The sequence below is a fragment of the Anas acuta genome, chromosome 1 (assembly GCF_963932015.1).
Source record: "Anas acuta chromosome 1, bAnaAcu1.1, whole genome shotgun sequence".
NCBI lineage: Eukaryota > Metazoa > Chordata > Aves > Anseriformes > Anatidae > Anas > Anas acuta.
Window position 1 is genome coordinate 172,291,188 of NC_088979.1, and position 26,259 is coordinate 172,317,446.

Sequence of the window (26,259 nt, forward strand, 5' to 3'; positions counted from 1 at the left end):
AGATGTTGATTGGCTCATCTGATACACTCCCATTTGTCTTTAAATCACTGTCCAACTGCTCTAGGTTGCACATGAGCAAACTTTTCATTACAGGTGCAAATCCTAAAAGACAGAACCTGCTTAGGCAGCAAGCAAGAGAACCAGCTTGGCTCAGAGGTAAACTTAAAACTTTTCCTTTACAATGCATAATCAATGTATTTTAGACACTGTCCACATCTTCAAAAACTGAGAATTAAAAATGCAATTAATATGTAAATTTAAGTGTAATTTGAAGGATGGGCTCCTTAAGATTTACTGACATAGTTGTTTATGTTGGCAAGTATGTTTGGAATTTCTTCAGGAATTAAATTTAGTCTTTTCATTGTATTTTTCTTTTTTATATATATGGACAAACAAAATGTAAGCAACCAGAGAAGTTGCAGGAGTTGTTTGAAATTGACCAGACAATTAAGAAATAAATGCTCACTTTCCTTTGGAGCCTTTGGCTGACTTCAAGGCTCTTGATTTACTTGGCTAATATTCCAGTAAATAAATGAATTTGTGGAAATGGGCTTTGCATTTTAATTGTTTATTTCACAGTGATAACACTTATTTCATTTTTAAATAGCTGTGCAGACAGTAACATTGCAAACTCTCTGTCATGAAGATGAAGAATCTGGCAAAGTCTGCTAAATCAGATACCATGGTGGAGCTTACAAATCTTGATACTGCAAAACCCACAAAAATGCTGTTAGTCATATCTGTGACCTGGCACGATTTGCCTGGTGGTTGTCCCTTCTCTAAATGTTCTAACAGCAGACCAGATGGAAATCAATAACATTGTGCTATCAGACGCCAAAAAAAAAAAATCATCATCATTTTCTGAGTCGTTTATGAAAACCATTATTTAATAACAAAGCAGAATTGTACCCTGTATTTGAACAGAAAAATAGTTGTATAAGAAGGAATAACTTTCCTCTAATAATAGGCTAATCTCTTTTGCAACCAGTATTTCCATTTTAATGCAATACTTTCAGAAATTTTTTTCTGTTTAGAAGAATGCCATAGGAAGCAGCAAATGCATCACCATATTGAAAGCCAAGTTTAAGGAATAACATAGAGCTAAGAGATTTTTCTTGCATATAACCAAAGACTAACATTTTTTTAACTGAAAGAAAAAGAAGTAGAGAGATTTTTGCTTCCTTTCAAACTTACAAAATTATTCTGAAGTGAGACAAAGCTGGGTAGATTTTGATGGGTTTAGGTTTCTGCAATGGGTTTTAGGTGCCAAATTCACAATTCTGAAGCAGAAAGCATTAAACCACTGGGGAGCTAAAGCAGACCTTTGGCTTACCTGAAAATCACCTCATGGGAGGAGTTGTGTTCTGGCAGGGCACAGGCCTGACTGGCCTTGGTGGCCATGTTGTGCTGTGCTTGCCCTGGCCCTGTCCCTGGCACTGGCACATGCCCATCTACCAGCCCTTGCAGGGAGCTTGGGCTGGGAGCAGCATGCTGCTGCAGCCAGGATTTTCTTCTCAACATAGCCAGCTAGCACATCCCCCAGCTCCTAAATAACGTCTCGCAGGTAGAACAGCAACACAAGGGCTGTGTGGTCATGCAGAGGGGTGGTAGTGGTTCCCCCTTGCTTTGCTTGTCCCTTCTAAGTACATGGGGGGCACATGTTACTGGCACATTAGACCTCAACATCCTCCCAAACCCTTCAGTTTTGTGGGTCTTTTGCAATGCTGGGAGCATCAGGAAATGGATTTCCACTGACTAAGAGAAGGCTCTGCCAAGTCCTGCTGAAGATCAAAGACACTCTTGGTTGTAGTTAATGTCAAAGTTATTAGCAGGATTCAAACCTAGTGCTGAGTCTGTTTGATAGGTCTCATCCTGCCCACATTTATGCCAATGGCTTTCAGCTCATAGCTGTGCAGACCCTTGGAGCTCTACCAACTGCTCTCTAAAAAGTGACAACTGCAAGTGGCTGTGTACTCGATAGACTTAATTTTGCCACCCAAGTGTTTGCACCTTCACTGGAAGACTTTTAGGAATTCACAAATTAAAAAAAAAAAAAAAAAAGTATATTGAAAATCACTGCTTTATGCAGTAGTTCCATAGCCTCTTGTGATGACGCCTGTAAATCAGATTACTCATTGTGTAAATGTTTGACAGGACAATGTCCAAATGATTCTTACACTGTAACGCATATTTCTGGTCAAGTTTTGCTCCCCTTTCCAAGCTGTGTTAGCTGTGCTGTACAGAATTCTTGCTCAGTCTAACCTCTGTGTAACTTAACTCCTGGAAACTTTTTTGGCTTATTTTTTCTGTTTCCCAACTCTTTGAAGATGTGTATATTTTGGACTGCCGCTCCTGGAAAAGACATTTCTCCAATGAGCACTTGGTAGCGTGCATTTCATCAGAGCAGGGCTAAGAGCAGGCAGATGTGCCTGCTTGACTTTTACACATTAGATTAAAAATAAGCCTCAGGAGCTGGAAGGACTCTGTTCCCTGGACAGGGCAGCGTCTGCGTTTGAAGACAGTTCAGTGAATGAAGCCACAGCTGGGAGGGTCTGGAGTTGTTTTTTTTTTAATTTTGTTAGTCTCCTGGTGTTATTCATACCCCGACTGGGCAGAATCCCCGGGTCGCTGGAACGTGAGCCTGCCCTGCTGCCACGGGCGCTCATCGCCCTCGCTCGCACTCCCCGAGTGGCAGCAGAAAGGAGTAAACAGAGCCGCGTCCTCTGGTAGGAAATCTCCTAATGCATTCTGATATTGCTTTTCCTTTTCGGTTGTCTGGTCTGGGTGGATGGTTTTAGAGAGAAGTAAGGAAGCTGACTTAAATTTCTGGCCCAGGGTTGGTTTTAGCCTCCAGGACTGGTATTTAAAGTTTGTGTTTACATTTTAAGCCCATGCATTCTAACATTTTGTCACTACAAATACATTTGTAGATGCTCTTAAGGACAGCATGTGATCAGCAGCAGAAGCTAGTGAAGGTCTGGTCCTCAAGAGAGGACTTACACGTGCACAAATGCAAAACCAGGAAAAGCGCTATTCAATAATTTAAATTCAAGTTTAATGCTACAAAGGGCCAGACATGGAAATTATTAGTTGCAATGTTTTCTGATGTTGTTATGAAGCATTGGTCTGTATTAGCATGTGATATTTGTGAAAAAGGTAATGGATCCAGCCAGTGTGCCTGACTGTGAGGCAGCAGGTGAAGTGCCAGGAGGCTGCAGGGCTGGCCCCAGCTGTGCCAGCAATTACAATGCTACCTGATCTCTGCTCGCTCCCCTCCCTGCTGTGTTCCATTGTCTCCCCAGCTGTGAAATGGAGATGCAAGGTGCCTCAAGGAGTATCTTGAGGAAGGGAAGAGTATTGTAAAACTGCAAAGTTTCTTGCAGAATGTTTTCCTCCTGAATGTGGGAATGAGCAATTGAATGTAAATTTCTCAGAAGATGAAACTAACAAGAGCTGAAATCTTGGGGGTGAAGTCCTTTTTGTAACTTTGATTTGGACATTTTCCTTCAATTCATAGAGAGAGCTGAGCATTTATTCATATGAATTTTAAAAGCTGGAATTTTTATGACAAAGGTAAAGATCATGAATCTTATACCTGTTTAAAACCCTGTGTGAGACAGATCTCCCAGCTGTGGGACAGGTAAGGATTAGACACAGATATTCTGAAGAACAGAAGCTGCTATATCAGAACTGCACCTCCTCATTATCAAAGTAAATCATGCAGACATAGTCGCCTTCTCAGACAGAACCCAGCAAAGGGGACAAATCCTCAAGACATTTAAAACTGACAATATTAATCTTATAACAAATGATTCAAAACACTAAGAGTTTCCCTAAAGTGTATTTATGTTTGGAAGCAATGGTAGTGAAACCCTGATATACTCCGTTCATTTCTAACAGTGACAGCTTCTGCATAGCTATCACTTGCAATGCAAAAACAGCAATTCCAGTAACTATTTTCTTCTGTTTCTGTAATGTTGCCAGATGTTGGGCATCCACTGTGCATCTATTGGCCACTGCCCTCTCCACAATTTCAAGGGAGACAGAGGGGCTAAGTGCTGGCACATAAAGGAACATTATGCTTGCCCAGAATTTTCCCAGCCTGCAACAGCCTCCTCTCCTAATGCTGTTACAGAGAACAAACACAAAGCCAATGCTTCACACTCGTTTATCTAATTTGAGGAAAACTGTAATGAGTCCTGTTGTGTGTTGTTTGCAGAACAGAGTGTTCTGGCAGCCCCCCCATGGTAGGGAGAACCAGCAGGCAAGCGCTGCAGTGCTGTTTACCCTGAAGGAGCGAGTGTGTGTGCTGGAAAGCGCTGACCACTCTAATGGATCGCATGGAGCTGCAAAAAGTCAACATCGAGCTCGACGATCAGAGCAACAGCGGGGAAAGCCTCGAAGACAACTACACGGAGCTGGTTGATTCAGAAAAGGCTGCAATTAGTAGGTAAGCGTTTAAATGGGAAGGCTCTTCTGTTAAGGCTAAAAAACAGTAATTGAAAAACGAGCTTCACTAATGGCATCTGGGACTCAAAACGTTTCCGAGGTAATATGCTGAAATTAGTGTGATTGTTTAGCTAGCACTTTCCAACTGCACCAAGCCTCCCCGCTCTGCACTCGACAGATGCGGTGCCCAGCAGAGCAGGGGCAGCCCAGGGTGTCCTGTGCAGGCCACTGCCTGAAGTGACCTTTGCAGGCTCCCAACCCTGAGCACTCACTTTGCAACTCCCAGCCACCCCAGCCACACAAATCAACGTGTAAATTGATATGCACGCAATGCACTGCGAGCTGAGCACATTCCCGCTGTGCTGCAGCCATTCAGGAGAGGGGCAGCCCTGGCCAGGGCATGGGATAGAGGACAACAAGAGAAAAAAAGTGTGGTTTTTGTTTGTTTGTTTTTTTCTGGAGGACCTCTAAATATACGTTGCAATGCCAAAGGAAAGTTTCATCTAATGACCAAAAGCAATGATTGAATAGAACAAGTGTCATAAGCCTTATCTAATGTTTTTGTATTTTTCTTTTTGTTCAGTCCATTTGCTAGTGATGATGCAGAAAGTCAGAAGTTCCTTACAAATGGATATCTGGATAAAAAGAAATTGGAAGACTATAATGAAGAATATGTAAGTTTTATTCATTTTTAAGGGTAATTACAATTAAATCATATTGACCTGAATCATTTTCCAAAAGTTTCAATAAACGAAGTTACTCTGGAGCTTGATCAGCATAATCTTGGCTTTGGAAGAGTAAACACATTTTCTAACAGTTAGCACAGAAATCTCTTTCTGTTGTCTTGCAAGTAAAGCTGGGTCTTCCCTTCCCAAGCAATCAGAAAAATTCCTCAGCTCACACTCAGACTCAGTAGGACAACCCAAGATGTCCTGCATGGGTTGGGGCTGTCCATTTCTAGTTAGAGGTGGGCCCTAGCTTTTGTACTGCTTGTTTCCAGCATCCGTGTAAGGGAAACTACACCCAGCTGCCTTCCTTGAAAGACGGGACACTCGTGTTCAGCTTTGCAGTGCTGAACACGACAGGCGCAGTGTTCCTCCATCTCTGTAGGCAACTCCACAGGAAAATGGCAAGACAGCAAAGGTTTCTGGGGTGTGTTTGTGGTTATCTGTGCTCAACATTATTCAAAGTTATCCTGAAGTTGATGACAAAGAAAGGAATTATGTTACTGGTCATGTTACATATTTTATTAGGATTGTTCAAATAAACCCATCCAGTTAAAGAAAAGAATATTCTTTGTAACTGCAAGTTAAAATTAAGAGCCAGATTCCCGCATCCCTTCCCACTTGGCAGCGGGTGTGACTCCCTCACACACCATCTCCTGCCTCCTGTTTTTTATCCTCTCCACTGTCCTTCCCCCCACCTGAGCCACGCAGACCTTCCTCCTTCGCACTCCACCCTGCTCCCTGACACATTTTTAGCTCCATAGAGAAAGTAATACATCTTAGTTGGAGAAAAACTCAGGAAATGGCTGTATTGCTTTTTAAGTAAATCATCTGAACTTGTCAAAACAGTAACTGGGAAATCTATTAGATAGCAGCATGTGTTTCTATAGAGGCTGGCCAGCAGTCAGACAGCTGTGGCTATCTCACCTCAGCAGACTGTTGCCTTCACAAGGCTCCTCCTCTAAGGATCAAGAGATCAATAGAGGGAAAAACAGCAGTGAGGACAATTAGCCCACTGCGCTCAATAAAATGCAAGTTAGTTGTAATGTCTCTTTTTGTTCCCTACAGCACCGGGGCAGAGCTTCCTTTGGCATGTCTTCGTTCAACCTCAGCAATGCCATTATGGGCAGTGGCATCTTAGGGCTGTCCTATGCCATGGCCAACACAGGAATTATCCTTTTTGTGTAAGTACATAGAGAGAAAAGTGAATAGAATATAAGCAGTGAGGTCAAGTTATTTTTCTTGGGGCGGATAGAGAGGTAAGTTAAGCTTAAGAGCCATGTTTTGTTAGCTGAAATGTTTTGTAAGACCTTCTATAATGAAAACATTTTAGCTGCCCTGCAAGGAGCCATCCACTGCTGACAAACCGTTTTTGTTTTTCTTTAGCCCTGTTTTGTTTCAGGAACGCAACTGTCCATTAATGCTGTGTAGTCTAAAAAAAAAATAGAGAGGCAGAGCAGTATATTGGTCCCAAAATAACAACAGCAATCTTGCTGGTTCATTATGGGAATTCCACAAAGGCAATAAATCACACATGAAGTATATATTTACATCATCCTATCTATCCAATCACTGTGTAGAAATGGGAGAAGAATATTTGATACAAGTCTGAAGTGGCAGTAGGCTTTGAATGCAAAGGCATGCACAGATTTCTTCAGATTTGGTGCCGCTCCCCCAGTCTATTTGTACTTGGTGTGCACAGATGACTGCAGAGGTATGTGGCTGACACACAGTGTCTATACAGAATGGGTTTTGATAGACAGTAATAGATATTCTTGTGAAGTTCTTTAATCTATGGCTAACCCTGTCAAATGAGACTACAAAAGGTTTGTGGGTTTGGTTTAGTTTTGTTTTAATAATCATTTTTAATCTTAACTGGGGCCCTTAATTTTAATCCCCCTTTTAGGCTGGAATGCAGTATGACAGTACCATATGACAATAGGCCATTGTTGTGCATTGCTGAACTCTTAACAAGCCTCTAAATCAGGTTGTATGGCTACCTCTGTGCGTCTTCTTTCTTCTGGAGGTTGTTTAACTAGAACAGCAACAGCATTTGAAATGCTACACGTTGCTGCCAGTTGCTAAGAAACACCTCCTGTTTTTTTCCAGTAGAATCTATAACTGAAAATTAATTGTAGATGCAAATGCTGCCACTCTCCTGGGTAAGTACTTCCCAGCACCTGCACTTGAATAATTTAGATATAGGATTTACAAATACAAAATGGAACATACTTCTACAAGTGACTGCATTAGAGTCTGGAAAATGTAGGATTTTTTCCCCCAACTTTGTCTGAGCGCTCGTGCTAACCGATATACCATAAATTATAGCTGGAAAGAAAACTGATACATCAAGCTTTGTTGGGGAGAGAAGGAAAAAAAAAAAAAAAAAATTACCTTTGTAATATTTTTATTCTTTGGGCTCTGTTCATTCACAAGAGTGACTGAAAAAAAGTCGGATGTGAACCTAATGACATTAGCTCTGCTGGCAGTGCTAAAGAAGTGCTCTGCTGGCAACTCTGCAGAAATGCTACAGCAACCCTATGGAGTCTTATATAGTAAAAACAAAGGATGTCTCCACCCTGCAGCTCATTTTCTTTTCTGTTCTACTTCCATACTTTGTGCATGAGAACATTCTCCCTTCTGGTGGAGGAAGGAGTTTTATTTAAATTGTAGAACTCTGTAGGGATATTGTTACCCCCATGGCATGCATCCCCTTGCCAGAGTTTCCTCTGTCAGATCATGACGTTCGTGTCAGTGGGACAGAAAAATTCCATCTACTAAATAGAAGCTGACGTACATTAATTCTAATTTAGACTATGTTGGCAGCAGTTAATTTATGGTTCTCATATTGCCCAACTACTCTCATGCTGGAAGATTTTCTACACAGTAAAGCCAAGAAGAGGGCTTCTAAAACTCAGAAGCTCCCCAGCAGCTCCCATTACATCCTCCTCTGCCATGGGGAAGGTTTCCATTGGCATGGGCCACACACCAGAATGTCTCTGCTGCCTGGCAGTATTCAGAAAGTGTCACCAGGTAGGCTTTAGTTTACTATAGCTGCACCCCGTGTGTCAGGACTTAGAGACCATGTCTCTGCATAGCAGCTGCATGGGTGCCATTGAGAAAGATGCCATCCTGGAAGGATACACTGCAGCCTCAGACATGATCACCCCTTTCTGTACAGCATGCACCCACAGCATGAGAGACAACCCTACTCACATGAAGTCTGTAGCATTGACTGTCTCTCTTGGAGAAAGAAACATGGTCTGGAGACCATCACCTGACCCCTACACCTATGTCTCCTCTTAGACTATAACTCATTTACAAACTTAGTTATCAGTGTCTCCCATATTTATACCAAACCTTGCATTCAGTTGAATAGAAGGTGTAGGCACAACCTCCTGTTCAGCCATGGAGTAGCGGACATCAGTAGAGTAAGTATTTCCTAGCTCTGTCATGTCATCACATCCCCTTCTGCCCAACATTTGCACAGGCTGACATCAAGATGGTTGCGGTAATAAGATATGCTGCCCACATTATTGTGCCCTGAAAATGTCATATAAAGCTATGATTTTTGCCAGTATTTTGTGAGAGGATGATAGCTGAAATCACTTAGTGTGCAATGTTGTGTAGAAGGAATATGTCAGTAATCAGAATTGATGAAGGGAGGCACCAATACCTTTAAGTAAACTAGGCTGGAAGAGAATGCTGCAAACTCTCCAAAAGCAGGTTTTCCAGTGTCATGACACTTTTTAGCACCATGGAAGATTTCTTATGTAATTTGCAAAGTGTACATTTAAAGCTAAGCTCTACAACTTCATGATTACTTGGTAAAATGGCAGAAGTCTAGGCATAAATTGACAGTGAAGTTGTCACACAGTTCTGGATTTGCTAGTTTTTTTTGGTTGGTTGGTTTATTGTTTGCTTGTGTTTTTGTTTGTTTATTTGTTTGTTTGTTTGTTTAAATCTGCATTAGGAGAGAGATTTAAAGGAGAGGTCAATGAGCTAGTAAGAGACCAAAGACCTGACTCTTGCACAGAGATCTCTTTATTTTAGTTGAGTCTTACTAAGATGTAAAAATTTGAGAACAAGCATACATTCAAATTAACTGAGTGTTTCTGATGTCTTAAACGGGATTCCAATTTCTGCTTTGCCTTGCAGAATTCTGCTGCTCTGTGTAGCAATACTGTCACTCTACTCCATCCACCTCTTACTGAAGACATCAAAAGAAGGAGGTATGAAGATCTGGTTGTGACTGACCAGAAGTCACATGCACGTTTTTTTACCTTGGAATGCAATTCATCAAGAGTACCCAATGTAGTGGCCCATGTTTATTTTTATTTTTTATTATTTTTTCAGGCTCATTAATATATGAAAAACTGGGGGAAAAGGCATTTGGATGGCCTGGGAAGTGTGGTGTTTTCATTTCGGTTACAATGCAGAATATTGGAGGTAAGGGTAAGAAGTATTTAGAAAAAAAGGTTTTCTACCTTCCAGTGCTTTTCTACAGAGCACAAGTACTTTCTCTCCTCTCTCTGACTAAACAGAATCAGAGATGAGAAGGGTACAATATGCATTATCCTTTTCATAAGGATGGCTTGGCCATTTCTCTTCATTGACCATGGCTCAGACAAGACATCTTCCTCAAGTCAGAAAAGATGAATCCCACATAAAAGGAGAAGCCCATGGTACTGACTTCTCCAGAGAAGAAAAGCTCTTCAGTAATTCATTTGCCAACTAAATTCTCTGCTTGAAAACACATCTAGACTGTGATCTCTCCAAGATGTTGGGTGGTTTAGAATGATCATTGAAAGTATTCATCCACAAGGATAATTCCTGTGAAGTATCTATCAAGCAACCTCCGTCCTCTCAGAACGGAGACAATCTACTTGCAGGCATAAGTAGCAGGCATAGGACTGCATGCTCAAGCACCAAAGCTTATTTCCTTTTACTACCCAGGGAGAAACCTCTTAGGATACTGGAGAACACTGTATTAGAAAGCTTAGGGGAGTTTGTACATTTTTTCCAGATTTCTTCAGGAGAGGTAGTTGACAGAAGCTGCATTATTATTGCACTAGAGGTTGGACTTGGTAATCTTGGAGGTCTCTTCTAACCTAGATGATTCTGTGATTATCACTATAAATATTATCATTGACTAATGATGCATTATTAGTCCATGAAACATATATTTTTTCTAGTCTCTGTCATGGAACTTGGAATGTTTCGCAAATCTTTAGTAACAAATTTCTACTGTTGTTTTGGAGCATATTTGCTACCCAGACAGATGTGGTTCATATCTCTTCTGTATTGAAACACTTTTTGATTGTGATTTTTTTGATTGTGTTCATAAAAGCGCTTATTCCATGGTCTTCCTTTCCTTCCCCAAGCCTGGATATTAAATGTGGTTGAACTAAAGGAAGAATGTTTCCCTGAGAGAGAGGAATAGCTGTTCCTGTAGTCCAGTGGTTTTCAACTTACTGTCCAGGTTGATCCATAGGTGTCCAAAGAACTCTCTGTGGCCAATATAAGATAACTTTAAAAATCATGTCTTTTGCAAGTAGATTTCAATGAGATATATAGAAGTCGACCCTTCCACCGTGAATATTGAAAACTAGCTTTTTAGATATATGGAGTAGAGTACTGGAAGGAAGAAGTTAGAAATAGAGGGCACAAGAGAGACAAATTGGTTTTGAGGAACTGACAACCAAAGTCACTACAAAAAAAGTAGATGGATGATGTCCACTGGAAAAACAGAGCAGAAAAGCAAAAGAAAACTTTGAGAGTGTACATTTCATAACGCTGACTAGAATATGTTTTTAGTTGAGTAATGGCTATTGTATTCTAAGGCTAAATGCTAGATGTCATTCAGGACTTGTTTATCAAAGAACAATATCAAGAGAACATACCTTTTCTTTATTTACACTATTTGAACAAAACTCATTTCTCCATTTTAGCAAAAACTGACTTATTGAAACTGTATGCTTTTCATATAGCACCAATGTTTTTAAAAACAAATTATTTTGTTGGAATTATACTGTTTCCCCTGAAGGTGTTTGCTTGTTTTTCAGCAATGTCAAGCTACCTCTTTATTATTAAATATGAACTTCCTGAAGTGATCAGAGCATTTATGAAACTCGAGGAGAATTCTGGGTAAGTACCTTTGTCCAACCAGACCTTTAGATGACAATTTTTCACTTCAGTGTCAATGGTAATTATTGTTTTTGTTTTTAATTCTCTCTCTTCAGAGAATGGTACCTAAATGGGAACTACCTCGTTATACTTGTAACAGTTGGGGTTATTCTTCCCCTCTCCCTTCTAAAAACCTTAGGTAAGGTTAATTTCCCATTTAACCTCTTTTCTTGTTTCTGTTAGGATTGTGAATTTATATGCTGCTGAACTGCATATTTTTTCTTGCTTCACAGGTTATCTTGGTTATACGAGTGGTTTTTCGCTGACCTGTATGGTTTTCTTTGTCAGTGTGGTAGGTTACCGCTCAGGACTTGTCTCTAACCAATTGTGCAACACTGCTAAATCTCTTACCATAACAATTTATTGTGGATGTTAGAGTAGCACCTGCAAGTGAATCTAATCAACAAACCTAGTGCTGAACAAAACCAGATTTAAAAAATCAGCCTAAAAAGCAACACTTAAAAGGATGAAATATAAAGCAGGGCAGTGACAGAACTAGAGTAACAATAAATACTCGTAGGAGAAGCAGAAGTGATAATAGTTTGTTTCTTGCCTCCTCTCTTTCTCCTCTCACTTCTGCGTGTCTATTTTTATTCTTGTTGGCTTATCATGGGTATAAATGTAATCTCTTATGATAGTACTCTTCTGATGACATTGTCTACTCTTTTGTAGGTAATCTTCAAGAAATCCCAAATACCTTGTCCTCTCCCCATCATGGCGCACGGGGTTGAAAACTGGACAGCCACCAATCACACAGTGCCGATGCACCTGATCATGTTACCAAATGAGTCATTCAGCTCTGGTGTGAATTTCATGATGGACAACACAGCTGGGCACATGCCAGGTCTTGAGGAGCCAAGAGATACCTCCCCCAGAAGTGGTGTAGAATATGAAGCACACAGCGACAGTAACGACTTGTGTCAGCCCAAATACTTTGTCTTCAACTCACGGGTAAGAGAGATCCTGTAGAATTTGTCTTCTGCCATTCATACCACAGCTAAACTGCTGCCTGCCAAAAGTCAGAGATACAGCAGTGACCGTTCTTACTAATGGGAGCTTTATTTTACAGACTGCCTATGCAATACCCATCCTGGCATTTGCATTCGTATGCCACCCTGAGGTGCTACCAATATACAGTGAACTGAAAGAGTAAGGTTCTTAAATTTTGTCCCATCCTTCCAGTTACCCATAACAGAGATCACTTTCTACCTGTTCTGCCTTGATTGCTGGTGTGTAGACACCCACCCAATAATGATTTATTGTGTGCCATAGTAAACAGATATCGGCTTTGCTTTCACCTAATAGTCAGATACCGGTGACAAAGAGCCGCTGTTCAGAGAGACATGTTGATCGATATTTACTTAGGAAAGAAGGAGTCTGGACAGTCCTTTGAATGACATGAGATATATTGGGGAATTTGACTGCACAACAGACAGTGCTGAAACAGAGAATTCTGGGTTCTAAAAATATCTTAATCAGTTCTGTGCCTGGGTCAGCTGTTGCTTACTTTTAAAGTTTCCTGGGATGCCATTGGTGTGGGTGTCTTATATAGACTCTTAACCTGGCCTGTTTTGATGATTATATATCAAAAATCAGACACATTTGCTTAAACTAGCACAGAGCTGACAGTTGGGAAGGGCTAAGAAAATGCACTTGTCCAGAAACAAGAATTACCTTACAGGAGGTTGTGCTGCAAAACTCAAGGAGACCAAGACCCATTGCCTCTTATTTTAATATGTTCAACCTCAGAAGTAAACATTTTCTGATGACTTGGAATTTGCTCTCAGGCACCATAAGCTGAATGGATCCCTTTAACCAAGGGATCTCTAAAGAAAGGATTTGACCTGCAGGAGGTTCTTGAACCTACAGAACAGTTCTCTGTAAATATAAGGGCATGTTCATACAAAGCTGGCTGAAAGTTCTTGTCTCAATATTGTTACCAGCCCTGTAATTGTAGACACTCCATTTTTTATTTAAAATACATCATTTGAGATTGACACAGAAATAATGGTGTGGCTCATCTACATGTTGTCACCAAGTAAATAGTAGAAGTGAAGTTTCTATTGAAACTTTCTGTTGAAAATTTAATTTTTGTGCTGTTCTGCACAAAGCTGTGAAGCTTCAGGGGATCTGTATAACTCACATAGTTGCTATGAACTTACTGCTCCTCAGAGTACTTGTGCAAATAGAGGCTTTGTAAGAACAGCACTGTTACCCTTTCTCTCCTAGTCGCTCCCGAAAGCGGATGCAGAATGTCTCAAACATCTCCATCACCGGCATGCTCATCATGTATCTTCTGGCTGGTCTCTTTGGATATCTTACCTTCTATGGTAGGTCAAAACCCTGTTCTCTCCAGAATTTTCCCTCCCATTTTGAATCTGGCAAGATGGATTTACCACATGTAGGCTCAAGTGTTCATGTGTTTTCTGTGGGCCTGGATTCATGCACAAGCATTACCCAGAAATAATGTGCTGTTTGTAACCTCCTGCATAACTGGTGAGACTTATCCAGCTGTCAGGCCACAAGCTCCTCACCCACCCTGAGTCCCAGGGCTACCTAGCAGTAGGAGCAGTTGGTTTTGTGAACTCAGACAGAAAGCTGCTTTAAACCTGGCTCTTGCAAAGTCCAGGAGTGGCAAAACCAAAAATACTCTAATGTTCAACAGCTTTACATGACACTGTTAAGAGCTACCCACCCAGGCTCTGACGCCACTAATTCAGCCTCACCTGTGCTGAAAAACAGGTGCAAACCATTCTAGTGTAAAGAAAATAAGGATGAGCAGGACTAACCGGTAAGTAAACAGAGTAGCCCCTATATTAGCACACCAGTTTATGCAAACAGCACCTCTTTTTACCTTGTTAGTTCCTCTGTTACGGCACAGATGTGAATGACACAGCACAACCTGCACCACACTGCTGTGGTGAGAGGGCTGGGACACTTGGGTGGAGGTCCAGGGATCTGTTCCCAGTTCACTTGGTTGTTTTCTGTTTCGTAACAGAGAAATTATTTTTGCCTCAGGTTCCACACCAACCTAATGACTTTGAGAAAATCATTTGAGATGCTGGAATACAAAAGCATCACCTCACAGCTGTGTTACCCTCATCGCCTCTGAATGATGGACTTGCATCAGACATGCTGGGAAAATTCCTCTTTCGTGCCCAGCCTGTAACATGGATCTGATGGCAGCAGCTGGGCCAGAGCTAATCTTGTTGGGCTGCAGGACAAAGGTTTCCCTTTTTCATGTGCAGATACTGCTTAAGGCACTCAACTCCTCTCTGTTTCCTTTTTGTAGGAGAAGTTGAAGATGAGCTACTTCATACGTACACCAAGGTGTACACCTTCGACACTCTCCTTCTGTCTGTTCGCCTCGCAGTGCTGGTGGCTGTCACCCTGACTGTGCCCCTTGTCCTTTTCCCTGTGAGTAACAGAGCTCCTGGAGCTGAAATTGGGCACAGCCCATACACACTAACTGTGGGTACTTAGGATAGGTTAACTAACATTAAAGAAAAGCAGGCCTGAGTGTTGATTTGGCAGGGTCAGTTTTCTCACACGTAGCTTGCCCGAAGCAAGAACCTTTGGCAGCTAGGGTTGCAAACTTTGAAAGACTGAAATAAATCAGTCTTTATAAATAAATCACAAATAAATCAGCAACGACCGCCTTGGCTCTCCCTGTGCTATATTTAACAGAGCAGCAGTGTGCATACTGAGGACTGGGTATGTAGTCAAACCACCTATAAGATTTCCTAATACAGACATATGCACCTACCACAGCACCCAAACTCACAAGGGTGCACACAGCTCAGACCATGACTCTCCGTGCCTTCCCCCAGCTGCCAGGGAGAAAATAGTGCTAGCCAGTGAGTTCTGGGGGACTGGCACCCCATTTGGTGGGGCAGACACCAGCCCAGCACCACGCTGCAGTAAGGTTCCTGTTGATCTTCATCATGGTCTGATGTTAGTGTCTGCTAAGAGATAATCCACTGTCCCGGATGCAAACACAAGCTCTGCATATGTATTTCTTCCAGGCTCGCTGGCAAATACTTAACAGCAGTGATCACCACTCAAGCTTGCCTGCAAAACAAAATATGTCCTGGTCTAAAGTACCCACAGCAATCAGTACATCTAGCTAAGAGAGCTCTGACGCTCTTCCCCAGATGTCACGTTTAAGCCAATGACTTAAGTGCTTAAATTTGTCTTAGCTAGCTGAGCACTATTCATGGGAAAACAAGCTAAGCATTGCAAAAGCCTCTATCTGTCAGATGCAGTATTTTTCATTTTTAGCTCTCTGCATAATTATTTTTATATCCAAATAGTGTACAAAGGCTTAGCATTTATATACCACAGCACTAATTGTTCTATTAAAAAAAAAAAAAAAAAAGAGAGAGAGAGAGAAAATATCAAAGCCCAGAGAAAATGTCATTTTCTTTAAAACTAGTATATTAGACAACTTTGTATGGCCCATCAGGACAGCCAGCCTCCCCCCTCCCCCCCCCCCAAAAAAAATTGTATTGCTATCAAAATAAATAAATAAATATAGGTCTGTGTACAATTAGTCACTGTAAAAAACATTACTGACTGTAAAATTTCAGTCTGATAGCTTCATTTTATGGATAACATCACAGCAGAAATAACGCAGAGGATGCTGACAGCAAGTGAACAAGAATGCAGGCAGTGACTCTTCAGTGGGGTGATACAGTTTTATACCAACTGAGGAACCAGACAAAAGTTTTGCAATCTGCCTTCTTCTCCATAACATGTTGTTACACCAACCTGAAAAATATAACGTGCAAAATTCATTCCACGTTTCCAAATGACAGGCTCCAAGTCTGACAGAACTCCATACACTTACTGAGTTGCCAAACTCATACAGAAACTGCTTTGTTTTAAAACAACTAAAAATAAGTTAGTTTTGAGGGTTTTTTCCGGTGTAAGCACACTTTTTTTCAACTTCTACCTTCCAAGTCTTCTAAGCTTCAGTACTTCAGAGTAAGACTATCTCTTGACACCAAAGGGATTTGCAGCTGACCTTTTTCCTACTTTCCATCTCATGAAGAAAAACCTCTTTCTTGTGTGAGAAAGTGAAGCAAAAAGGATCCTCTGCAACAGCTTTTATACATACATATATAATTTTATATATATAATTTCCAAATGACATTGCAAGAGATGTTTTTACATATACATATATTCATATGTATATTTGTATACTTAATGTAAGTAAAACAAAAGATTGCTCTTTCTCTCACAAAAGTAAATTGCAGAACTCTTGTGGGATTTTCAGAGGGATCAGGTTCTGGAAGACAGCAACTCATATTTCATCCATGTATTTTTTGCCTGATGATTAGTATTCATAGCGGGGGCTTCCTTTTTTTTTTTTTGTTTGTTTGTGTGTGTGTGTATGTGTGTGTGTTTGTTTTGGATTGGTTTGGTTTTGTGTGTGTGTTTTGTTTTTTTCTTTTGCTGATACCAGCATCTTTCAGTTGAGCAGATTTCATCTCCCTGATTTTACACCCTATTTACTTGTCTTTCTTCTACACTGCAAATATTTGAGTTTCTGCACTAAACTGTGAACCCAGTTCTCAAAGACCTACACCAAAGAGAGATTTATATAAAGGGAGTCAAAGACTGAAAACACATTTCTTTGGTCAGAATTTCTCACAGCAAAAGTAACCAGCATAGGTCATTAAAACAGCAAAGATAAATTAACTGTTGTTAACTGCTTTCCCTGATGGTTTTCATCTTACAGATCCGTTCATCTATCAGTGCATTGCTGTTTCCCAAAAGGCCATTCAGCTGGATAAGACATTTTCTGATTGCAGCAGTAATTCTTGCTTTTAATAACCTGCTGGTGATTTTCGTCCCAACTATTAAAGACATCTTTGGATTTATCGGTAGGTTTCATAAATACGTTTTGTTTACTGTGCTTATCCTTTCCACAACATATTTGCATTTGTGGACTGAATGACAATCTCCATTTGGGTCTTAGAGTGGAATAAAAAAAAATGCAGATTTGATTTTGTATCAGTTAAAAGGGACATAGGAATTCCCAAACAGCTGACAGGCAAAGCTGAATGATATCCACCTTTGTTGCTAACTTGCATGAAAATCAAGGAATTCAATAAACCCAGTATAAAAACTGATAAAAAATGGTTTGTCCCCACTTGGCCAGCTCACATGTGGACATCTACATCACAGGCAGTGAGTGCCTACTTCTTCAGCCTCTTATTTGAGTACTCAAATAAGTGCTTGGACATCTCTATGCTGCCCTTGAGGATGGGCCTCAGCAGAAGAAGGGAACCGTAGGACTCCAAAGAAAATGTCCCAAATCAGACCCCATTAACCCCACTGAAATTATTCCCCAACCAGAGAGCAAACTCTTTTGCATCCTGGAATAGAAGTTCTGGAGGTCATGGGTGACCACAGGAGAGCTCTGTACAAATGCCCCACGTCCTGTTGCACCTTGCAGATGCACCATGCCAGCTGTGCATCACACCACGGTACTCAGCTCCACTTTCTCTTCCAGGTGCTTCTTCTGCCACCATGCTGATTTTCATCCTCCCCTCAGCCTTCTACCTGCGGCTCGTTAAGAAGGAGTCCCTGAGCTCTCCCCAGAAGATTGGGGTAAGGATGCTGGCAGCAATTGCAAAAGAAGGATGATAGGAGTGTGTGTGCTTTTCTCTGGACACAAATTCTAGAGCTTTGACCTGCAACATCTGGCAGTTGATCTTAAATGGCCAGGGATCACACAAAACACAGGTCGGGCAACGTTGTTCACAGTAGCAGGGAGAGCCAGGGTACACGAACCAAAGAGTTTAGGGCTCCACTGCTAGTGATAAGTAAACTTCAGTAAGGGTCTAGTTTAAAGTGTGTCTTTTATCACTAGAAAAAGGCATTTAGTTAATCCAGTCAGCTCTAGTTAACACCTGCACTTGTATAAATAATACCTAAACAGTGCATAAGGAGCTGTTGGTTGGTGCTGGAAGGCCAGCTGTGGATTAACAGGAAGATCTGAGGTCAAGGTTAAGAAGGAGGTTGTACTGCAGAGATAATGCAGTGATAGAGAGATGTCAGTTCTCCACTGGGATAGATTCACGTACCTACAGGAGATACATATGAATGTCTATCATTTATACGCAGCATGTGTTTTTGTCACGCTGGACTGCTGCAACAGTACCTTTTATCTTTGCATTAATGCTCACATTAATAGTCATCTGCACACTTAACAATATCACTGAGGACATGTCCTTTGAAAAATTACTCAGAAAAGATATTGGTGAAATGTATATGCATGCACATTATGTAAACAGTACATATGTACATCTGTATATACATTCACAAAAAGCAAATTAATTGGGATGGAAGAATTTCTATTGGTACATAATGAAAGTATAAAGGAAAGATTTATTATCATAAAATGATCTCTGAAGACAACTTTTGCAAGAACTATCATTAGAGAGAGACTTTGAATATTTGTTCATGCCATTTTGTTCATTCTTTGTGTTTCTGTGCTAGGCACATCTAGAATTTCATACCCTGCACTAAGACCACACACAATATTCATCTTTGTGTTGCGATGCAGAATATTGTTAAGTGTGGACAGATTAGGGTAAGCTAAAGCCCCACTGAGGAAAAGGGGAAAAGTAAGCATCTGGATCATTTTAATACACACAGAAATGCCTTCAGAGAAAAGAGATGGGCTTACCTGTTTGTCTAATAAGGACGAAAAAGATTAATTCAAGCTGTTCTTGGTAGCAGAAACAATGAACATTCACTGAAAATTAGTCAATTTTTAAATTAAAAAAAAAAAGTTAATCAGTTATATTTTGTGTTATCATTCACATTAACAAAACTGTGGGAGTTTTGTTTTGTTTTGTTTTCATTCCTTAAATTTGCTCTTGTAAAGTCCAGCCTTTTTAGACTGAAATTTTACATATAATTAACTTGATGCACATAGCCCTGTATGGTATTACTTATGTTTAGTCCCAGAGAAAAACCCAAATTCAGGCCCTGGACATTATATAAATGTGATTTCAATGTCTGTGAACCATCATCTGCTCAGTCACTTTCTTCACTAATACAATTTTATTTTCCAATTACAGGCTCTAATTTTTCTTATAGTTGGCATAATCTTCATGATTGTGAGTATGACTCTCATTGTAATGGACTGGATTTACAACCCCCCAAGTTCCAGACATCACTAACCTGTGGAGACAACCAAGTGTTTTTTATACCCTCAATGTTTTTATTGTGTGCTCCAAAGGACACCTGAATGGGACTGTTATTCCTAGCTAGTAACTGCAATATTCTGAAGACAGTTTCTGGTAAGGTCACTAGAACCCAATGGAGTCTGCGTCATCCTTGTCACTAAGGACTTATTTATGCATTAGGAACCTGAGCTTAGCATTTCTGGCCAGGTTAAATGAAATGTGTGGTGTGGATGCTTTCTATTTTCAAAACCCAAATAAGAGTAACTGTGTATATAGTCCTCAACAGTAGTTTGGTCCCGCTCTTTTTGACCTCTCCCGTTACATTAATAACCACAGTTCCTAGAGCACTGAAAAGGCAATTAGCCAGAAAACCAGCTGGTGCCTTGTTTTGTACCCAAAGCACATAGGAGCAGCTGCCCAGCTCCAAGATAAAGGGTACCGTTTCTGTAGGGGATCAGAAAGGTGACTGCTCTCCACTGATCAGTCTATCTGAAAGGTGACAGCTTTGGCACAGCTTGCCAAAGCACCGTGGAAAAAGCTGAGCATCAGATATGTTGCCCAAATTTGTCACCCTCAGCACGTGATGGCTGCACGTGATGATAAAGTTCTCTTGCACAGGAGCCCCTGTGCTGGGGCAAGTGCTTGAAGAACAGCTGAGCATTTGTGTTTTGCCATGAAAGACGCCTGTGTTGGAAACGTCAGGCACTTCTGGAGTGGATTTTTTGGTTTTCTTTAATATTTTTTTTTTATTCTTGTGTGAGATTGCATCACTGAACAAGTTGAATCGTCCATAGAAACTTGTCTTCCATTCTCACAGGAATTTAAGGAGACCACAAGGTGTGGCAAAGCACCCTATCCAGTATTGTTCAGTACTTGTCTATTTGATAAACGTTCAGTGCAGGAAACTGTAATTTGCTATATATATAAATATGTGTATTTATGTATATAATCCTTTGTTTTCCTCCAGTTATAAAAATGTTACCCTATGGTACATGATTTTTGATTTTTTTTACACATCACTGTTTTCATAGCCACACATTTAATATCATTTTGAAGAAAACATTCTAGATTGGTGGGTTTGTAAAAGGTTCGGCTTTATTCAGTTGTGTTTGAAATATACGTGTTGCAAACCCCAGCCATTACCTGTGTAAAAACAAATTCAGATGTTTACTACTTATGTTACAATAAATTGCAAGATGTTTTCCTCCTGAGAATTTTTAATATGTGCATCAAAGTTCTGTATTACCACTGTAAAACACAAATTTGGGTAACTCACTCTGTTGCTGTATCTCAGCTTGGCTATGGATATGCCAGCATCCAACAGCATGCATAATTAAGCAACAGCATGCGAAGGAAAAGAAATTACTGATAATCTCAAGAGTATCATGCTATGCAGCTGTGCAAGAGAGAAAAAAAATGTGAAGCTCCATGTTATAAGGATGTTTAATTAGCACTCAGTACCCTCCAGACTGCAATTTTGTCTGTGCTGTGGGGTACCCACTCTACATATACACTTCATACTATTTTTCTCCAAGGAAGAATAGTCAGAGAGGTGACACAAGCTTCATAGCAGAGGGAACAAGTGGGAAGGTGCGATGGGTTTAACATGCTTACACAAATCCAGGCTCCTGCTATTGGAGTTTGCATTATCCAACTTAGAAATCTGTTGCATGCACATGTGAATGCCGAAAGCCAAAGAGCACACAAAAAATGTCTCTGCCCACTTGTCAGTTTCACACAAAATCCACTCTGTGTGTCTATGTGTTCATGTACCTAAATGTGAGTACACACACAAATTGACTAGAAAAGTGTACCAGAGATATGTTCCCTGCCAAGTGCTGTCTTTTTGAGCACTCTCTTATGTTCACTTGAGTACTGTATCCTTAATACACTGGGGCACGCTTCCTTGGGAATGCTGTCTGGTTTTGCATTTTTGAAAGAAAAAAAAAAAGAAAAGAAAAAAAAAAAAAAAGGTTCCAATAACACTTTTTTCTATTTTAAGCAGACTAATACCAGGAATGTAGCTTTATTTCTGAGGAGACATATAAAGTGGACTAGAGTTATAGCAATACACCCACACACCTCTCTTCCTCTTGGAGTTACTGAGTTATGTGTATGGAAGGACTGAATTGTAACTGCATTTTCATTTCAGAGCAAAAGTACAGTACATGTAGTCTGCAGCTGTGTGTAGAAGCTGAGAAATTCATGTATCTCACCTAAAATATATATGACCTCAAGAAAAGTAACAGAAAGAGTATGGGACAATGGCACAAGTCACTACCTTTCCATGGCACAAAGCTATTGGTGTCCAAGTTAATGGTAGAAAGTCTGCAAAATGTCAGATATTGCAGTTAACATGTGCTGCTCACAGCAATATGCAGCTGCTGCTCGTGGTGGGAGTAAGGCTGGTGTTGCACAGTAACTTGTTAGCACTGCTGAGAATGGTGGATGTTGGAGTTTCTTGTTTGTTCTGTCATGTTGACAATGAGGACTTTTATTACAAAACCATCCACTAATGTACAATAAATGAATTTTTTCAAGGACTGCAGATCTTTTTCCTTCTGTTTTAGGATAGCAAGAGAAGGAATATTTTGGAAATCAAGCAGAGACAATCTGGTAGCCTGAACACGAGCATCAGTAAACCTGTGTTCCCTTTTAGGAGAGGAAATTGTGTATCCACCAATCTGCAGATGAGCAAGAGAGCAGATATGGCAGCCCCTTCATATAGTAACCCTGTTACGTACCCTGTTTTGTATCTATTCATGGAGCTGCACAGACATCACCGGGTAGAGAATGGCTGGAATTAAAAGTGAGGTTATCTGCACAACACTGAATGTGTCACACTTCAGAGCAGGGGATTAGCCGGGATACGCAGCACAGCAGCTAAGTATAGCCGCTGCTGGGAGCGCGCACCAGATGGTAGCGCTCTGTATTAATGTTTCCTATCGCTGCAGCTGTAGGTTTTCCTGCTGTTACATAGTTGTCTGGTGTATAATCGTAGCCCAAAATATATGGGTCTAACTAGCACCAATGAGCTCATATGAGAACCACATTCCCCGTGCCCCCTAGCCCTCACTCACAGCCTGCACACAAGCCAGGGGGCACTGTAGACCCAAAAACTTGTTAAATTGCCACAGCATGAATGTTACCAATGTTGCATCCAAGGGCTGCCCTCAGCATCTTCTCACCTCCCCTCCTGCACCATCAGCCTGGAGTCCATGTTGCCACCTCTGTCTGCCCTGCTGCTGGTCTGGGACATGAAGCCCTCCTGGATCTTCTCCCTGTGGTTACACATCTTTTAATTCTCCTTTGCTCTGTCTTCATGTTTTGTGAGCTGAAAATTTCTTGCGTCAGGAGTCTGTGTAATTAAACATGATAAATTTAAGGCAAGTGAATGAGGGGAGTTAGAGAAAAGGAAAAAAGCACGCCTTCAAGAAGAAAAAATAAAAAATGTATTAGGGATTCTAGCAGACATAGAGCTGTGTCACTCAATGGACATGATAAGAATGTCAGGAATGATATAGAAAGAAAAAAAAGAAAAAAAAAAAAAAACAGAAATTATCAATAAATATATCAGTTTGGGATTTGGAAAGAAGCAGAACAAGGGACACTCATTAGAGGGCAAAGTCCTCTCTAGTCCATAAGTAATCAAAGATGATGTTAAACAACATTTATCTGAAAGAAGGTCAGCAGAACTAGATAAGCCACAAAGCAGCTGGCTCTGGTGTTAATTTTCAGTAAACCTTGGCATGCTCGGCTAGTTCTCAATGGCTGACATAATAGTCATTAGACCTAGTCAGCAACTACACGCTAAGAGGTCTAGTCAGTGGTAGAGATGGAAATTTTCCATTCGTTTGTCTTAAAATTTCAATGGAAGTTTTCCCAAAAATGTGCTCTTGCAACAAAATTGTGGTGCAGCCCAGGCAGACCCAAGTGGAAACCTGCCCGGTTTTCCATTGAGGGTAGCAGCTCCCAGCCTGGGTGCTTTGGCTAGGGGTTCATGGTGAGCTGTGGGTGGCAGCTTGGCATTCCTGCCATGGAGCTTGGCCTCAGTGCTGCTCCGATGATCCCTTCAACATGTCCTCAGTACGTGGTGGTGTCCAGTAGCATCCTGAAAAAAAAAAAAAAGAAAAAAAAAAGAAAATGCTCTGTATAAGTACATTAAAGGAGGCTGTAGCGAGGTGGGGGTTGGCCTGTTCTCCCATGTGCCTGGTGACAGGACGAGGGGGAATGGGCTAAAGTTACGCCAGGGGAGTTTTAGGTTAGATGTTAGGAAGAATTTCTTTACTGAAAGGGTTGTGAGGCATTGGAACGGGCTGCCCAGGGAGGTGGTGGAGTCACCATCCCTGGAAGTCTTCAAAAGACGTTTAGATGTAGAGCTTAGGGATATGGTTTAGTGGGGACTGTTAGTTTTAGGTCAGAGGTTGGACTCGATGATCTTGAGGTCTCTTCCAACCTAGAAAATTCTGTGTGATTCTGTGTGATTCTGTGTGATTCTGTGTGAAAATCTGGAGAACAGAAGCTGCTTTTAGTTAATTTAATCATCACTTATTGCAAATGCTTTACAAGCTTGTTCTAAACCTGGATGAAAAAGACTTTTCATAAAAGAAATAAAGCTGGAAGGTGTCTCAAGTAATCTCCTGTTCCACAGCTGGATTAAGCAACCTTCCTGGGTTGGTGTTTGCAGATAAAAATATTGTCTCCAGCTCGTCATTTCAGACATTAAAAAAAAAAAAAAAAAAAAAAAAAAAAAAAAAAACACAGTAAAACAGTGCTAACTACTCTCAGAAGCACTAAACCTGCAAAGTGTTGCTGCCCTGCTGCCTCCAGTGGCTCAGAGGAGGGCAGTGACAACACAGCCACCACCAGCATGCACCCGCCACGTGCTGAGGCCCTGCAGCAAGCCCACAAACACGGCCAGCTGCCACGGCCTGACCCGGTGGCACTCGGAGGGCTGCAGGGCAGCCGTCTTCGTCAGCGGGGCACCACGAGGAGCTGCGTCAGACAGAGGCTAAATCCCCCTGCTGATGTGGTGAGCTAAGTGCTAAACCCAATGCATCGTAAAGTGGCAAATAGCTTGGAAACAAATATAGCATCCTGGAGACCTTGTTCTGTTACTAACAATAAACCAGAAGGTGTTTATCTCCCAGCAGAAGCAAAACTAAATATAATGGGACATTTGCTTGGCCAGAGCTCTCTGGGACACTCTGAGACAGATGCTTCAAATGCCACGTGCTCAAATGGAAAGTGTTTGCAGCATTCATTCATCTTTACGTACAGCATGCACCTCTCCTGGCACGTGTGTCTGAAGGCTTGGGAAAGTTACCCTGTCCTAAACAACAGGCTGTCCACATATAATTTATTACTTAGCTGGCTATTCCCAGAAGTAGGGTCCAGACTCCTTCTCAGGAGAAGCCTTGTGGCAGCCTTGATTTCCCTCTCTGACGGATATGAAACTTCTGCCTCTTCCATCACAGAACACCTGATTCATCCCATCCTCTCTCCCTGAGGTTGGTGGATTCAGCTTTCATACATGGACTTCAAGCAATCGGCCCAGTTTCCATACTGCCATGGTCAAACTGACCCCACAGCTTCACGTCTATGGGTTAATGTGACTGCAGACACTAAGATTTGACATTTGTCCTTTGAATACCCACCTTTAAATTGGTCCATCTCAAATAAATTAGAGCCTTACAATTAAACAAAGCCACCAGCTCTTATTATCTGCAGATTTCCCCAGGAAGCAGCAGCTGCCGAGGCAGACACCTTTTCAGACACCCCACATTATTTATTTTCTACAGGTCACTTGGTGCTCTCCCCTTGGCTTGCAAAAACACCTCACCATTCAGAGACACTTCAGCCTAATGCATTGCTAGTGGACAAAAATAGGTGCCCTACTTATGTCCTCAAAACCTTGTTGCAGGGGTTAGGAGCCACCTGTTTCCCTCCATCAGCTACATATATCTGGAACCTACAGAGAACCAATATAAATATACCCAGGGTGCCTAAGCTGTCTTAAAGCACCCACTGACCTTAAAAAGTTTTTTCATTCTACAAATCATTTCATAAACTTTCTACAAAATAGAGTTCAGACCTGTTTCAATCCACCCTAAAAGCAAACATTTGAAGTACCCTGCTTTTATATCTGTGAGTAACTGGATGCAATAGAAATAATACATTCCCCATTATCCTCTCCAGGAAATCATACGTCAAACCCTAGGCTGCTGCAGGGAATGTGGTTCCTTACATTGCTCATTAAGAACGTGCTGGACATTGAGTACTGCTTCACCCACAGTGAGCTGTGCAAACACCCTCACAACATGCAGCTAAAGCAGTAACGGGAAATTAAAGCAACCGTGTTCCTAAAAGCTATTGGGAAATGAAAGGCAAGATTACTCAGAAATTGTGAGTTTCCATGAAACTGTCTTCAATGCCCAAGACCACACGGTGCTATGTAAATACAACAAGTTGCATTCAGTCTAATTGCTGTTATGGTGGAGTGAGTCAGGCAACCTCATCAAGGCAGCTCATTGTCTCATATAAACTCATACGCACTGCCAGAGTCATCAACAGAGTTTTTGGTTACACGGGAACATTTTACCTGTCTTCAGGTACAAAAGCAAGACAAGGACAAGTTCAATATTCCTGTAAAAGAAGAGGGCATCACCAGCATTCTCTGGATGAGACTGAAAACT

General features: G+C 41.2%; 1 protein-coding gene and 1 long non-coding RNA gene across 3 annotated transcripts in view; one reads left to right on the forward strand and one right to left on the reverse strand.

Moving 5' to 3' along the window:
* SLC38A4 (solute carrier family 38 member 4) lies at positions 1 to 22,107 on the forward strand. Of its 2 annotated transcripts, none has more exons than XM_068669349.1 (16): positions 1 to 156; positions 4,220 to 4,450; positions 5,033 to 5,123; positions 6,243 to 6,358; positions 9,333 to 9,406; positions 9,531 to 9,623; positions 11,240 to 11,321; positions 11,417 to 11,499; positions 11,594 to 11,652; positions 12,033 to 12,311; positions 12,430 to 12,509; positions 13,590 to 13,690; positions 14,653 to 14,777; positions 17,104 to 17,248; positions 17,881 to 17,978; positions 19,457 to 22,107. In XM_068669349.1, the coding sequence occupies exons 2-16, from the start codon at positions 4,332 to 4,334 to the stop codon at positions 19,556 to 19,558; spliced, it is 1,647 nt and encodes a 548-aa protein (XP_068525450.1). In that variant the 5' UTR covers positions 1 to 156; positions 4,220 to 4,331; the 3' UTR covers positions 19,559 to 22,107. The 2 variants fall into 2 exon arrangements, with proteins under 2 accessions (XP_068525450.1, XP_068525452.1); XM_068669351.1 differs by lacking the exon at positions 1 to 156 and adding an exon at positions 2,260 to 2,726.
* Positions 21,487 to 26,259, reverse strand: part of LOC137849595 (uncharacterized) — an 18,343-nt gene continuing 13,570 nt past the window's right edge. Inside the window, exon 2 of the long non-coding RNA XR_011091982.1 lies at positions 21,487 to 23,675. This is a non-coding gene — a long non-coding RNA (uncharacterized lncRNA). The remainder of the gene's footprint in view (positions 23,676 to 26,259) is intronic.

Bases quoted from the DNA above. Each gene is read 5' to 3' on its own strand.
- SLC38A4 (XM_068669349.1), top strand. From the start codon at position 4,332: ATGGATCGCATGGAGCTGCAAAAAGTCAACATCGAGCTCGACGATCAG. The intron at 5,124-6,242 runs GTAAGTTTTATT...TGTTCCCTACAG, and splicing joins AAGACTATAATGAAGAATAT to CACCGGGGCAGAGCTTCCTT. The intron at 14,778-17,103 runs GTGAGTAACAGA...TTCATCTTACAG, and splicing joins TGCCCCTTGTCCTTTTCCCT to ATCCGTTCATCTATCAGTGC.